Below are 15707 nucleotides of genomic sequence, written 5' to 3'. Positions count from 1 at the left end.
TTAGTCATGGATATCCGCTGGAGCAACTCGAGAAAGATCGAAGAACGATGACAGATGTCTAACGGCACCTCGCGTAACTTTCTACCTAAATTGATTCCGTAGGTGGGGGTTCTCGGGAATGTAAGCGTCCCGCAACCAAGCACTAAAAAATAAAAGCGCAAGAAAGACGAAAGGAAAGCATTTGTATTCTTAAGAGATCAAAATACTAACACAATCCGCACCTGTACGGTGATTGCAAGTACTTCTCACTCGCCTCAGCGGAAACAATGACAGAGCGCGCTACTGTTCGAGTTCGGGTACGTCAAGAACTTGGCCCACTCACCCCTTTCGGCGTTGCCCATGGCCTCGACCTTCTCGACCGCATCGCACTCGCTGCTTTGTTTGGTGCCCGTGCAGCCCATTTCTTCCTCCGGCCTGGAAAGCTGTCTTCACCTTGGGGACGAAGCTTATCGCGCGCCGACAGCGAATGTGATAAGAACGCCCGCCTCTCACACAATGATGCGAGGGCGCATTCCTCACAAACAACACTCGGGGCCAGGGACCCCCCCTCTCTCTCCTTTCCGATGCACCAGACACTCCCACCCCCCGAAGAAGAAACAACAAAAACACGACTTCGAATCCACGAGCGACGTCGGTAGGGCCCGGCGCGTCTCACACGTGCCGGCGGTGGTCACTGGCAACACGCTCGGTGGTTTCGCGACGATTCGGAGTAGTTTGTCGCTGGAGGCGTCGGTATCAGGGCTTCCAAGCGTCGTCGCCGACTACGAAGAGCATAACGCGTGCGTCCGTGCGTTGTCAGCGCCGAGCGGCCGCGAAGTGAAGGAGCGCGGCATGGAGTGACGACATTCCCGGCACGGGAAAGCGTCGCGCGGGAAAGCGTGACGCTTGGATGAACACTCGAGCAGGGGTGGAGCGAAGCGGTGAAGACGACGCACGGCGCGCCGCACAGCCCCGTCACTCAAAGAGTAGCGGCGGCTCGTCCACGGGGGATGGGAATCCCGAAACCTCCTGACGAGATTGCCAGTGGTAGTCTTCGATGACGCTGGGTCCCCCGCGTTGTAAGCAGGCTTTCTTGACTCCTTCTTGCCTCGATACGATGAGAGCGCGAGCAACTCGCAACGAGAACTCGCGCGGGAGGCGGGCAATAAATAAACGTGTTCTCACGGTGTTTTAGGAGAACCGAAAGCAAGCGAGGAACTGCTTGGGGAGCGAGATTGGATTTGGAGCAGTTTCGCGTAGAGAATGTCGGAAGGGAGAAAAAAAAAATCTCTCTCTCACACCAAAAAACGAGGGACCTAAAGAAAAGAACCAAACTCAAAAAAGTCCGCGCCGAACGAAGGTGCCGCCGCTCACTACATGCTTGAGGAGAGAGAAGCGGCGATCGACGTGTTCGGTGAAGCACCGCTCGCAGGCGGTTTGAGATGCCACTTGCTCGGCCGCTCCGAAAAACGGCGCGAGGCCGGGACGGGTTCGAAACGCGCATGCGCATAGCGCCTCCGCGCGGCGCGTTTTCGCGCTAAGCAGACGACGCTCGGAACGCGCGCGCCGCTTAGCCGCCGCTGCTGCTGGGGCCGGCCCCGGACACAAGAGTTGTTTCTTCTTCGTGGAGAGTGGGCGCCCTTGGAGAGAAAAAGATGTTTGTGCGAGCGCACACACGCACGCATCTTTCGTTGATCCGCTTGCGCTCTCGCGCCCCGTTCTGAGATCGCAACGCTTTTCGTGTTTTCCGTCGGGGCTTTTGTTAGCGCCGAAATCGAGCGCTAAATGACACTAGAAATCGCGGGCAATTTGTTAATGCATCGCACTGGAAATGACGCTTTCCTCCGAGAATTCGTTCAAACTTTTTTTTTTTTTCCTGGGCGATAAACAGCGCCGTGGGAAAGCGTTTCTTCCTATTCCGTTCACTGTTATTTTTTTTTTTTCTTTTCTGCTAACAGAAGCAGTACCGCTTGCAATGCGTCCACGTGTGTCTTTCTTTCCTTTCGGATAGCCTGTTCACTTTTCCATTGGTTTGCGAATGAACGAGCCACTGAACAAGCCGTGATGAGAGGTATGAAAGGAGCAGCCAAGCTTACTTTTATTTATTTTTTTTTTGCGTGTTCTCGTGTGGTAGTTTTGCAAGAGGGAAACAGGGCAACATCAAGCCTATACGCTATGCATCGAGCGATAAAACTTCAACAAAAATAACAATAAACTGCAACCTCGCATCAGTAAGGTTCTTAATTGCTATATCACCTGGTGATCTAATAAGTTCTTCTTGTGTGAAGAACGTTATTTCTTTGGGAGAGGTAACTATAAGCGAAGAGGAAACTGTAATTGGAAAAGTACGAGAAATGAACGTCTTTGATAAGTGAACGTGCAAACTACAATTGATTTATTTCAAGCACGTTGTTTATTTTCAATTCTAGTGAGGGCTGTGCCATTTTTGTTTTCATTTTGAACTATGTCCGCACGAGCGAATTGTGATTTCAAACTCAGTGTGCCCAAACAACGTTTCATTTGTGCCGCTGCTGATGTCGGTGAGCGCTGGATTCGTTTCTTTCTCTGCTTGTTTGATTAAATACCTTACGTTTTCATAACCACTTATCACTGTACAGTGTGGATACAGTGGAGTCAATTTATTTAACGTCCCCGCTTACAGGGAACTTGCGCTTAGTGCGAACAGTTTTTCATCGTCCGGCAATTATGGAATGAAGCTCATGGCGCCTGCCATTTAAAGCGGCCTCGTCGACGTTGTAGTCCGTTTTAAACGAGCAGAACGTTTAAACGATATATATATATATATATATACGAAGAGGGAAAGGTAGGGAGGTTAACCAAGGACGTGCCCGGTTGGCTACCCTACACTTGGGGAGGGGAAAGGGGAAGAATAGATAAGGAGAGAAAAGGGGAAAAAATTGGAGTCAGTCATTCGCAGAGACAGTCAAAGAAGAATCTCCGCTGTCACAAGCGTTCGTACAATCCAGTACTCTTCACAAACTGCAGAAGGGCTTTTGTGGCCTTTTGCATGCAAGAATGCATAGGCCATTTCCCAAGAATCTTTTCTTCCGAGAGCGTTCTGTCATCTAACAGGTTGATTATATACTTGTACTTATCCTGAGGTTTAAACGTTTAAACGATCAGAACGTTGTGGGCTTTGTAAGGTTCGTGAAACTTGCTATTTCATTTTTATGGCGCTTCGAGAAGACAACATAGTCTATCTTTACCGGGGAAAAAAAAAAAAAAACTACTAGGCCCGCGCAGACGCCGTGAAGATCTATGACGTCACTGCGAGCTGGTGCGAAAACTTCGAGACAGCGTCGCCACCTCCCTTTTAGTTCTTGCGTATTTTCTGGCTTACCAAACAACCTCTCACAGTAAGAGTATATTTTTTTTTTTCAGGGGGTAGGGGTGTATTGTAGGAGGGTAAGGTCCTAACAAAGGGAGGCTTAAAATAATTTTCTATTTAGTGTCCCTTTAACTGACATGCAGCGTGGTGCCAATATTGTGTAGACGCTAATTATTAATAATATAGCAATAATTATTTTTTTTCATAATACAACGTTGATTGAGGTGGTGAGAGTAAAAGCTACTATCTACTTGGCTACGTTCTCACCTAGTCCAAGAAGACAAGTTTCTTATATATATACATATATATCTTGAATACATAAGGTGTATATTTCTCACTTAAAGAAGAAATGGGAGATAAAAAATGCTTTATGTCTTGTTCTCAATTGTGAAGAAATGATCTTGCGACTTTTGACTCTTCCAAGAGCAGCTTTCAGGGTAAGTACAAGTATATAATGAACTCCTCCTATAACGAACAGTTTTCGCGCGAGGAAGCAGTTTGTTATAACGGGGTTAGACTTTATAACATAATGTCCATGTACTTGCATTGTATTACAGCAACTTGTAATAGCTAGTCAAGAACGGAGGATAAGGGTTCGGATCATTGGGGTTAGGCGGCGTTTTTCTTTCTTTTATTTATTCGATACAATTACGGAGCAAAACATAAGCTTCGACTTCTGTTATAACAGTAGATGTTATCCCCTGTGATATGTAGGATGTTCGGCATGCTGTATTACCTTCCCTAATATGCCAAAACAATTTGTACAGCGTCATTAAAATGCGCTTTGATCGCATTTACAACACTTCGACAGTTTCTTTGCGACGGGCGGAATGTTATCCTATTGAAATACTACCAGCTGTATAGCTCAGAATGCCCATCTTCGTCGTCTCAATTTCTGAACCAATTCTTTTTTCAAGTGCTTCATCCTGCCGCTATATAAAAAAAATTTAAATATGAAAGAAACACGTATGGAACAGGCATTTCTTTAGCGTTAGAACCTTTTTCCTCGTGTCTTTCTCCCGAGTACAGAAATGGCGAATGTAGTCGACAATCGATTTTTAGTTTACTCTTTATTGCTCTTTTATTTTTTATTTTATTTTTTTATTCTTGCTTTCTGAAAAATTGCTTCGTCGTGTTCGCCATTAAATGAGGGGGCGGGATATTAACTGTCTGATTCTCCCTTTCCCGCTGATTTATTCAATATGTGAGTGTATGGCAATGACGACCTTACCGCACATATAACACAAACAATCCTTTATGTCCTTCTGAAACGGTTCACTCTTCTTTTTATTCTTACTGCTACAGGGCATGCGGATGCTGCCGCTTAGAAATACGCGTTTTTCCACTCGCCAAAGGGCTCGTTTGTTTAAAACTAAGCGCCGCCAGTTCCGTTTTGCGGGAATCCGGTGGCCCACAAAATGGAAACTGACAGCAACCACTTGTCTCGCTAACCCAGCTATGGCAGCGTCGCATCCACTACGCGGTAATCATTCTTCATTTCAATCTGCGCACACAAGGGTCGGCAATCGTGACCCTCTGTCCGCGCTGTGCCTCGCAGCACGAGAGTTTTCTTTGGCAAGCAACGTGCGTCCCTGCAATACGCGTGGCATATGCTTGTTCGTATGACAGCTGTATTGAGTATACGAAGCCTTGCTGCAACTGCTCCGGTGTGAAGAAACTCTGCTGCGCAGAGTGTGGCCTAGTGTGTCACACACTTATTGCGTGGTTTATTTTCGTCTTAATGAAATGGTCGACAGCCCCACCTGTGACAGCTGCAGCTGCCGTGAGCCAATTTCGCACAGCAGCTTTGTACCTGCCCCACTTACAGTCCGCTATGCAGTGCGAGTATTGTGCACTGCGCATGACGGACTGGACAGTCGCCCACTATAATAACAATATATACCAGGACAGTGTTAGCACTGGACGCCTGCTCTGGACGCTGCTGGCTAAACAATTCGTTAGCCTGCCTGCCGGCAGGCCAGCAGTTCTTCCTGGTTCTACGTTTTCTTTCATTTTGTCCCTTTATCCCCGTTTTCCCGTGCAGGATAACGAACAGGACTAGCTGTGTGTTGGGCTAGCTCGGTTGGCCATTACTGTTCTAAAAGCAGCGCACTTGTGGTCACCAGGACGAACACAAAAGCAGACAATGTTTGTCTGCTTTTGTGTTCGTACATGTGTCCACAAGAGCGCTGCCTTTAGAACAGAAACAGGACTCATTTCTGGTTAAACTAATCACTTTTTCTCATTCTTTCTCTTTGCCTTTCTGCCGATTTCTTCTGCGCGCAAAGAAAGCTAAACAACGCGAGTGACGGTTGCACATAAGAAAAGTTGGAAGTGGAGTAGGAGCGCCAGTTGTCAAACGTTTCGCCGTATTGTTGAGCGTCGTTACCACGTCTGCGGACACGGGCCTCCTGCAGTAAGTCCCACTTCAACGGCTGAAAGCGTAAAGCTTAAATACTGGCACTCAGTAGAATATCACTATACCGTATGTCCCAGCTAATGTTAGCCAAGCTGTTCAAACAAAAAATGTGAAATAGAAATCCCTGTGCAAGGTACGATATTTAAACCTGTGGTGTTCGGTCGTTAGGACTCTGACGACCGAAGACCATAGGTCTTAAAGTCCAATCTTCCAGTGTGCTTTTTAATTTTGTTTTTCTTTGAACAGATTGACTAACGTTAGCTGGGACACCCTATATAACGTCGTTGCTATGTGTTCTAGCCCTTCAGTGGAAATTAATGATTCCCCGTTCAGTAAACTCAGCGTACAAATTTATGGTGTCACAAATGGGAAACAGAAGCAGTATTGGTGATTGTATAAAAGAAGTCGCTTTGAGTGAGCACTACTAAGCATGAAAAGAAGCAATATGGTCTTGCAGCACACAAGTGGCGGGAACATTTAGCAGAACTCAGTCCGGGACGCTCTGTAACCCGTGAAAAACGCCACACAGCACGAAACTCGAGAGGAGAGAGAGAGAGAGAAAGGAAGGCTCACAACACACGATCCCGAGAAGAGTGTACAATACTGCCCGCCGGTGCTCCGAAAGTCAACCAAGAACTGCGTGCCTGATGTAGTGGAGCGGCACATTTGTCGATATGTGCACCGATGACGGATGATCCGCTATGGTCGATTGCCTACCGTTGTGCCTGCTAATCTGTCGTCTGCACCTAATGAAGCCAGGGCAAGGGCACAAACCATGACCGATCGTCTGCTCACATCCGTATAGACATCGCGGCCGGTGGTTTAATTCTGCACCTTAGCGTGTCAATGAAAGGGGCTTGCGTAAGTGTCAACTCAATAAAAAATAAAAAAAGAATGATTCGCTTCAGCGAACGCGGGTTATGACGTCGGAGATGGCGTGAGAGCGTGAGATAACACAGGATAGCGTGAGAGCGGTCCTGAAATGTGGCGGCTTCACGACATAGAGTCGAACACAATCTTGGCATCACCGAAATCTCAATAACATTCATTTCGCTCTTCACGATTGATGATAATGATGGCTCCCTTCGAAACGGGGCGTGGCACATTCCACCACGCTCGTTCCCCAAAGCCTTCTGAACTGGCACGTCTCCACGCCGCCAGTATCGGCTACTCGACGCGACAAATACAATAACGCAATACAATGGACAGAAGAGAGCCCTTACTTTATTCAGGCCACGTGTTTGTGTTCAGGCGATGCGCTCCCAATTCAGGTTGAGTAAGAGGAAACAGTATCACTATTCCACTCCATCCCAGCTTCTCTGGGACTCACGCGGCTTGCAAAACATGTATAACGGCCACGCATATAAATAGTAACCCAGTCTTTATGTCAGGGTTAATCCTATCAGCGACGCATGTTACTAAACGAGACGTTCCTCTCCTCGTGTGAGCTCACGCGGCCAGTCGGCGTCGACCACGCGTACGTTCTTGCGTACAATATTTAGAGAGAGAGAGAAAAAAAAACATTTATTTGTACAGAGCGATTGCGGTAAATTCATGAATATTTTGTGGCGGCTGTGTGATCATCACGTTTCATTGGCATAAGAACTCTCCAGAAGGCACCATTTACCCACTGATAGGATTTGTTTGTGGGTCCTCGAATTATCAGCCGTCGTCGTTGACATTGACGTCGTCCCATCGCCATTGTGGCCTTCCTCGCAGTCGCTGTCGTCACCATCATCATAGTGCCCTTACCATTATCGTGCCATTTAAGTCGTAGTTGAGTCAGATACCGCTGTTATGGGCAAAACTTGAGGGCTACCCCTTTCTCCAATAACACGCGCGCACATACCACAAACTACTATTTTTACAAAAAAAAACGCAACTGTACACAACGCAAAGAAAAAAAAAACTATCCAAAAGAAGTGACCCGTATGCACCCGCGTTATGTAATAGAAGTTCACTTCCTCTGTTCCAATAAAACACCTATCATACGAGAACACGGATGTCATTGTTTAAGTAGACCTGAAAGCAAGCGGTAAATGTGCGTAAAGTTCACAATAACCTTGTGCTCGAGAGAATACTATGTGTTAGGCCTTGCTTTCGTCTCAGCCTCGATTTATACGGAAAAAAAATTTTACCGACACATTTTTGAATGCCGACCTCACTAGCCGTTGCAGCAGAGGGCGACGAAGTCATAATTCTTAAGTGTAATGTACTTGCACAAATGCCTTTAGCACTCACTGGTGCGAACTGTGATCGTAACCGGCTGTAATCGTGTTACTGTACTCTGTGTCCCTCCATTCGCTTGTCTTTTTACCTCGCCCTCCTCCGTGCCGCAGTGCCGGTTTGATATTTGGGGGCAGATTACAGATTTTATATTTTGGGGGCGATTACAGCAGCGACTGTTTGACCAAGGACACTTTCCTTTTCTTGATAAAAAGTGGTTTAGCATGTTCTTTTATAGTCAGACTTTTGTCGACAGATTTAACGAAGCTGTGCTTTCACTTTTAAGTTCTTTAAAAGCTCGCTCAATGGTGTTCAACTACATTGTCCGGATATTGCTCTAACGACCATATTACACGCGGCTCGCCCAAAAGCGGCTGTAATTATAGAAAGCGGCAACTCAGCGGATGAACACTGGCTGATTTTGGTCTATTTTTCTTTAACGAAGGGACCAATTACAATTAATGAGGGATCTGGTTTTTCTCGTTAGCGCAGCGGAGGCAATCTTTCCTGAGTGCTTGTTTTTACATAAATACCGTTCAATTTTGTAGACACCTCTCGAGTTTCGTGTTTAATTTTTTGCCTATCCTGGTCTCGCAGCTACCCAGAGGATTACCTCTGGTTTCTTGCTTTAGCTTCTAGTATGAGCGGATTGCTTAACGTATCAGTGAACGACGGTAAACAAAATCATCTATCCAATCTACAAGGAACCTTCGAAAGTCGCGCGTGTGAGCAGCGCGTAAGCTCGCGAATAAATAAAAAAAAGAAAAAGAAAAGAAAGAAGAAGAAGGAAGAAAACGGTTGCGTGATTGCTTAATATGCTGCAGTTATCACCAATTTGCGCATGCAACGTAACATGTCTGTAGTACAGAATGGACACAACGCCACACAAAAAGCATGGAGTCCGTACTTAAAGAAAGTAGTGTCTTCATATTGTTCGTATATTAAAAGTGCAATACTGTCGAGTCATAAGCCATGAGTCGTAGGTTTTTAAGCACAATGAGAAAGTAAGCTGGAGGCGTGCGCGACCGCCGTCAGACTTAGCTGGAACTACACGGCAGGATTGGTGTGCCTTAATATTGCATTTACGCGGGTTGTACAAAGCAAACGTCGGTATATAGCTATGGGAGGAAGACCTACACAGCCTTAGCATTTACAAGTCACTAGGCTGTTTTAGAGTAGGGGCCCCAAAAAATATGGGGCCCCTAACAATTAGCGTCTCGCCACTGCGCAATCGCCAAACCCGAGCGGTATCTGAGTTTAGGTTTTCGCACGCCTCTAACGCTAAATTTCAAAAATAGCGTGGGTGCCCCAAACTCCCCAAATGTGCTTTGCATCGTCTCAACGTCGCCGCGAGCATCTCAAAAACGCCTCAACGCCTCCTCGTTGAAAATAATAAACCCTCAGGTAAACTTCCCATCCTGTAAAATATTAGGGATTCCATTATTTCATCGTTTTTTTCTTTCTCTGGCATTATGCTTTCATTTTCCTTCCGCATGCAGGAATGGTGCTGCAGATCACGTGACGCTAACGCAAGCCGGGAACCCTATTTTAAAGCACCTTCCCGGTGGGACAGACAACGAATGCAAAGTGGTTGCTTGTTGGGGCACCCTAAGCTCTATACCCCTATTTTAAACCTCTATATTATGAAAGGACAACGCAATCTTCGTGCGCAAGAGAAACGAAAATGATATCTTAAGACGCGTTCGTTTTCGTCGAAAATAATGACTGTGGCGGTACGAATTTTGCACTACGTGTACAACTGACTGAAACACTGCGTCACCGTTACGTGGCACGTTCTTGTCTCTTCCCCGCTTGAGTCTTATCTGCCAAAATCCTAAGGGCAGCTCAACAGAAGAAGGAAAAAAAGATGCATAAGGTGCTCAACTGGACCATGCACTCCACCTTATTCTGTCAATAAATATCCCCTTTCCCTTCTCTTCCTACATGCTGCAATCGACGTTGCTCCGAAATTGCATCATCGTAAATGAGCTAAAATTTTCGATCTGCAACAGATCTTGCCAAAGCTCGAAAACTTACGGACCGTTAAACCAACAAAATAAAGAGAGCGAGAGAGAGATTTTTCTCTGTGGTTTTGAGGCCTGTTTGGAGGCATATATATTGATTACAGAAAGATATTTCTCAATTTCTGCATGGCCACACTTCGGCGTCGTTTGAAAGAGAGAAAATAACGCGTTTTTGGTAGCAGGGCCGTCCGGTCTCAGTGTCATTTGTTTTGGCCCCACGTTCGGAGAACTTAAGCAGTTCAAGTAAAAGTTTGTACTTGACGGCAGAAAGTGTAAGTTGAAGCGGCGTCGCTGATTGCCCGAACTTAAGCACTTCGTCGCTCTGCTTTTGCGGAGGAAGCAACAGCCTTCGAGGTCCGTTACGCCCTCCTCATTTCGCATTCTCTCCTTTATAATTTTAGAATAAAGCACGCTGTCATTTGATCGCGTGTTTCTTTTTTCTTGCACTTTTCCGCTTCATCAGCGACAAAGCGCCCGCTCCTACCACTTCGGTCAAGCGGCGGCATATATTGCCGCCAACAAAGTGAGCTTCGGGCAAGGGCCACTTGATTGATGGCCTCGAAACTTTGGTCTGCATAGAGAGACAATTTATGGGCACAAGACAGAGCAATAACCAAGACGCTGAAGGAGAAGGCCACACGTAGCGTGATGAATAGAAAACGCCGGCAACGCTTAATGGCTCATTTGTCACACCGAACGCCGCTACCGGAAGGAAGCAAAATCAAGCCATATGCTCGCCTTGGTCACCTAAGGTGGCGAGTAACGAACGTGGCTGACAACAAAGATTAGAGGACATGGGAGTTTCTAAACCCAGCCAAGAAGATAGTGAGGCGCTGGTAGTTACGCGGGTTTCCCGCCGATTAATTGCTATTTCGTGCGAAGCTGGGCATGTTGGTTGAGCGTCGTTCCGAGAAACAGCGCAGTGACAGGGCATTCGCGTGTTGTTTTGTCTTTCTTCGGTCCTGTTGCGTCGCTGTTTTTCTCGGAGTGATGCTTTTTACAATCTAGTTAGGTGCCGCATGCAGTTGTGTTCTGTAAGCACGAAATAAGATGCGAAGTATGTGTACATACAAGCACTGGCTCGATCAACACCACCTAGATAGCACAAAGCCTGTTCACTCCGATTCATGACGTCGTGATACCTGGGCCGAAATTCCCATTACCAAGGCTGGCGTGACGAAAGTGGTGACGTCAAAATTACCACGGCTTACTCGGGAGCATCCCCATTAGATTCTATGGCAGACGGGCCAGGTAGCGTGGCGTCATGGACGTCAACATGACGTCATGGAGCATGACGGCTCGGTTTGATTAGGGCGCCCACAGTTCAGCAGATCGTAGTTCGGTTGATCGCGCAGCGCGCGGTCGCGATGCGACAACGGCTGCTCGAATATTAGAACCTTTGCTGGAAACCCACCTGCGCCAACTGATTGACAAAGCTATGTATATTATACTCGTCGCCATAAATTTATCCCTAGGAATATCGCATATTGTCCATGAGCATGAAGGTCAAAAGTTGGCAGCTTTTCTTCGTAAACTCTGTTGAACTCCACATACGACAACGGTCGCTTGCCTACTGCTGGCACACACATGAATATGTGAGGAAGATTTTTAAAAAGAAAAGACAGCTACGTGAGAAGCGTGCGTGAGTGTGTGCGTACACACGCGTAGCAGCAGTTTATCAGAATGAGGTCAAAAGGCAAAGCCACGCCCCACACTGTTCGCGCTTCATTCCTTCATGAAAGCAGGCGCTTCCACATCCCTACACTCAACGCCATTAAAGCGATCGTCGAACTTTTCTGCGCTGCTCAACGAAGAGTGAAAACAAAACGCACTGCGAGGACTAAAGGTTCAAAACAGCCCTATCGAACGATAAACTATGTTACTTCACCTACTCGGTAGTCGGTAACGCGAAAGAAGTGCATCCATTGTCTAGAGAATCGTGGGACAGCGCTCTACCTTAGCTATTACAGCGCTTGCATGTGGGCTCCCTAACGTCAATGGAAAGCGCCAGCCGCTATGTGTTTGGACAATAGGCTTGTAACCCTGAGGGAAGCACGCCCCTTTCTTACAAGGTCACGGCTGGATGTAGACTATGGAAGCAGGAGACACCGCGATTTGCAACAATTCTACTCCCCGAAGGCAGTGTTGCTCTACGTGAACCAGGCTGCCGAGGAACAAAAGTGTGACCGCGAAGGGAAACTGGCAAACTTCACCAAAGGTGAAACTTTGAATGGCGTTAACGAAATATGCTATTCTGCTTTGATGGTCTGCGAGGAACGTCGTGATACAGGGCAACGATTTAATTTCGACCTCTTCCTGTTCTACTAGGGCGCACCCACGTACTTTCTCCTCCTCTTTCATTCATTTTCGCGATTATCTTTATCCTTTCCTCGGCGTTTAATTTTTGTAGTAATGCGGACGTGAAGCACGCGGGACTCGATCCTGCGACCTCGTGTCCAGCGCCAGGACGCCATCGTGGTGAAGGAACCTGGCGAATAAGCCTAATCGTGGAGAGGTGTCGTGACAACTCGTAAGTAGTCACGACACTCGAGTTGTCACGACATTTCTCCACGGTAAGACTTCACTGCAGAGTGATCGAAAGAGAACCAGCACTATAATGAAGAAACGCACAAGAAAATGGCTGCACAGATCAGGGCGCCGCACGTTTGCGGGGCCTGCGAGGTATAATCAGGCAGTATAGAAGAAAGAAGCGATGGCACCATACGCCCACACAGCTGCTGCGCGCGTCAATGGCGGCCTATTTCCCCCACTTCCGGCTGTCTGCTGGTCAGAGCTTCCGGGGCCAGCGTGTAAACACCACATGCGCAGTGAGCAGCCGCCAGCGCGACACGTGTGCAGCTTCTTCCTCTTCTCCTTCCGACTCGGAAGGAGCCGGATCCACTGGTTGTTCCGCGGCATCCCACGGGCACCGTTATGCCGCCCAGCTCGTTCCACTCGTGCCATCGCGAGCAGCCTACACAGCCTTTTCTTTTGCCCTGCGGTGGGCCAAATGTCAAGAGCGAGAACGCGGCCATATAGAGAGACCCAACGCTGTCAGGCCGGTTCGAGGCGTCTCGTTTACTTACCACTTCTTCAACTGGTTGTTGACCAACAAAGACGCTAAAGCAGATCCAACGCACCCTGGGGATCGATGTTAAGCGAAGCATTTCGCTAGTATCTGGCTACCAGGCATCGTTTCGGAATTAGACAAAGCGTTATCAGGTGGAGCGACGAGTTTGTGTGAGACGAAGAGCCATGTGCCTGACGCGAGCGTGTGTGTGACGACAGCAGCAAGACGACGGTGACGACGATCGCGTGACGCCGACGGCATGTGTCCTACTCCGGCCGCTCGACGCGATCTTACGACATGCCGAATGTTGGGTTCTACGTAGGTACTGGACGAGCGTAAGCCAGAGAAACGCGGCTTGTGACGTACTACGCGTCATACAGTTGTACGTATACCTACGGCTATGTTATGTGGTGCTTGTTAAAACGACAACTGAATTTGCACTCGGGTGATGAAACGTTGAAACCTGCTCGACCTGGGCCAATCATGAAGGCGGTACGGCGTCGCACAGTTTCTGCGTAGCATATTAGCTGCTGCGAGCAAAGTACTGAGGAATGTGGGCCGATCCCGGAGGCGGTACAGTCTAACACAGCGTCTCAAGGCGCCAGCTTTCACGAGGAAGAAGGCGAGAAACTGGCACCTGATGCACGCGCCCGGCGTCTCAAAGAGCTAGTCTTCTTTGGCACGAGAGTAGCATGCGTGTGATCGTGGCCTACTGGTTAGAGCATTCAGCTGCTGTGCTCGAAGACATGGGCTCAATTCCAGTGTTGGTCATTCATTTCTGTTGGTCATGCATTTCGTGTAATGAAATTACAGAAGTCCGCCGAAGTGTGGCGAGACAGGAAAGACCTATACCTACCTTCCTTGTATACTTACCCACCAGCCGCTACGTGCCTGAAATGAGCCAAAGGATGCTTCGCATTAGAACACAAGCACACAGCAGCAGAGTGCAACCATTAACTCTCGAGAGAAGTGACTGGCCGACTTATCCGCGAACAACTCTGCAGCCATGTTCGAACTTGTCACAAAACTCAATCTCGCGGAGGCAGCTAACGACGGACAAGAATTCGACTACGAAACAGCAACACAACAGGACTTATTACGTTGTCTAGATAGTCTAAATATGAATTTCTAGCGCACGTGGAGGAGGTCTAAATCAATAAAATCCTTCTCCTTCCTTCCTTTTGTTTCTTACACTTTCTCCAATAGGTCGCTTTGCGCCATTAGCTCTACTTAAATTGCAATGAGCCATGACCTGAGCTCTATTACGAGGCTCAATTGGGATTCGATATGCATATTAATATATAGAAACGTTGTTATCTCTGCTAGAGCCCCCTAATGTTTGAACAGGACAGAGACCTTTAGCGTGCGCCCAAAAATCTCAGTACGCAGGAGATTCGGCATTCTGCGCCTTCATCAGAATGCGGATATGGAACCTGCGACCTCTTCTATTCAAGAGCAGAACACTACAGCCACCAAGTCATCATGCACGATTTTATAGCCGTGTCGATCAAGTTCTTGCTTTATTCTTTCTCTCCTTTTCACTGTCTTTATGAGACTGAAGCGCTCCCAAGCGAAAAAAGAAATGCTCTACATTGAAAGCCTTCTTCTTTGTTTCTTCTTCTTCTCCTCCTCAAACGTAGGCCTTTGTTCTCCGCGTTACATATGCATGCTACGTTCTTATAGAGTTACGCGTTAAGCTACAAAGAAGCGCTGGCCTGCAGCCGTTCACGGCGCTCTGAAATCGATCAATTTTCATTCGATCCGATTTCTTCTTTGAAGCAGACAACTCTGACTGCTTGTCCCGGCTTATCATTTTTTCCCTCTCCTCATTTCTCGCGTAGATATAACGTAGGAAGAAAACAATCTGTCAGCTTTAAAATATAGGAACCTCCAGATAAAGACTGAACTGTCCTGGTTCGTCGTGATCTTTAGGAGTTTTGTTTCTAAGCGCCGCAGGCCTGTCGTCTGCCATGTAACAAGTTTTCATTGACTGACGGGACGCTGTGTATTTTTTTTTTCGTAGGGATGTGATTCAAGAACACTGAACAAAGGCCTTCCTATAGAATTATGCGTGCGGAATACTGTCGAAGCAGCTACTGCCCCGCATGATCTCTTTCTGCTGTCTAACCCTTAAACTCACTTCCACTGCCGACTGCCGTTCAGGTGTCAACAAGTGTACCTATAGACAGTTACAGTGCGGACAGCAGCAATTTTCTCACTTCTATTTCCTTCATTTTAGAGTCCAATAAACAACCAACTACTACTACAACCTTTTTACCAACAGCAAAAAATGTCTTCAACGTACGTGAGTTGTTACAGTATATCAAATGCCTTATAGGCGAGGTGTATTTTAAGGAAACAACCGATAAGCATACGTGAAACAACCGATAAACATACGTATTTTTGTGCTGACTACCATTTGGAAGACAAAAGGTTGAAGTAGAAGCAGTGAAAATTTAAAAGCATTCAAAAACATCGAGTCACCGAAATTTCCCTTGAACAAATTTGTGCCAGCCTTTTTTTACCAATTCTCGTCTCTTGCTTCTTCATTTACAACGCCCATTTCAGTGCACAAAATGCGCGCACGCTTGTCTGCGAGAACTGCGTGTGTGTCCGCGTTCTGGAAGAAAGCGCGTTGCA

The 15707-nt window shown here is 47.1% G+C and overlaps 1 protein-coding gene across 1 annotated transcript in view; it reads right to left on the bottom strand.

Annotated features, from left to right (window-relative positions):
- The window catches only part of LOC119450003 (serine/threonine-protein phosphatase with EF-hands 2-like), a 222924-nt gene extending 221503 nt beyond the window's left edge, over window positions 1-1421 (bottom strand). Inside the window, exon 1 of the mRNA XM_037713332.2 lies at window positions 323-1421. Within this exon, the coding sequence (XP_037569260.1) occupies window positions 323-401 (79 nt within the window). The 5' untranslated portion in view covers window positions 402-1421. The remainder of the gene's footprint in view (window positions 1-322) is intronic.
- Between the last annotated feature and the right edge of the window lie 14286 nt (window positions 1422-15707).

The sequence above is a fragment of the Dermacentor silvarum genome, chromosome 4, assembly GCF_013339745.2.
Source record: "Dermacentor silvarum isolate Dsil-2018 chromosome 4, BIME_Dsil_1.4, whole genome shotgun sequence".
Classification (NCBI taxonomy): Eukaryota; Metazoa; Arthropoda; class Arachnida; order Ixodida; family Ixodidae; genus Dermacentor; species Dermacentor silvarum.
This window is presented reverse-complemented; position numbering and strand designations above follow the sequence as displayed.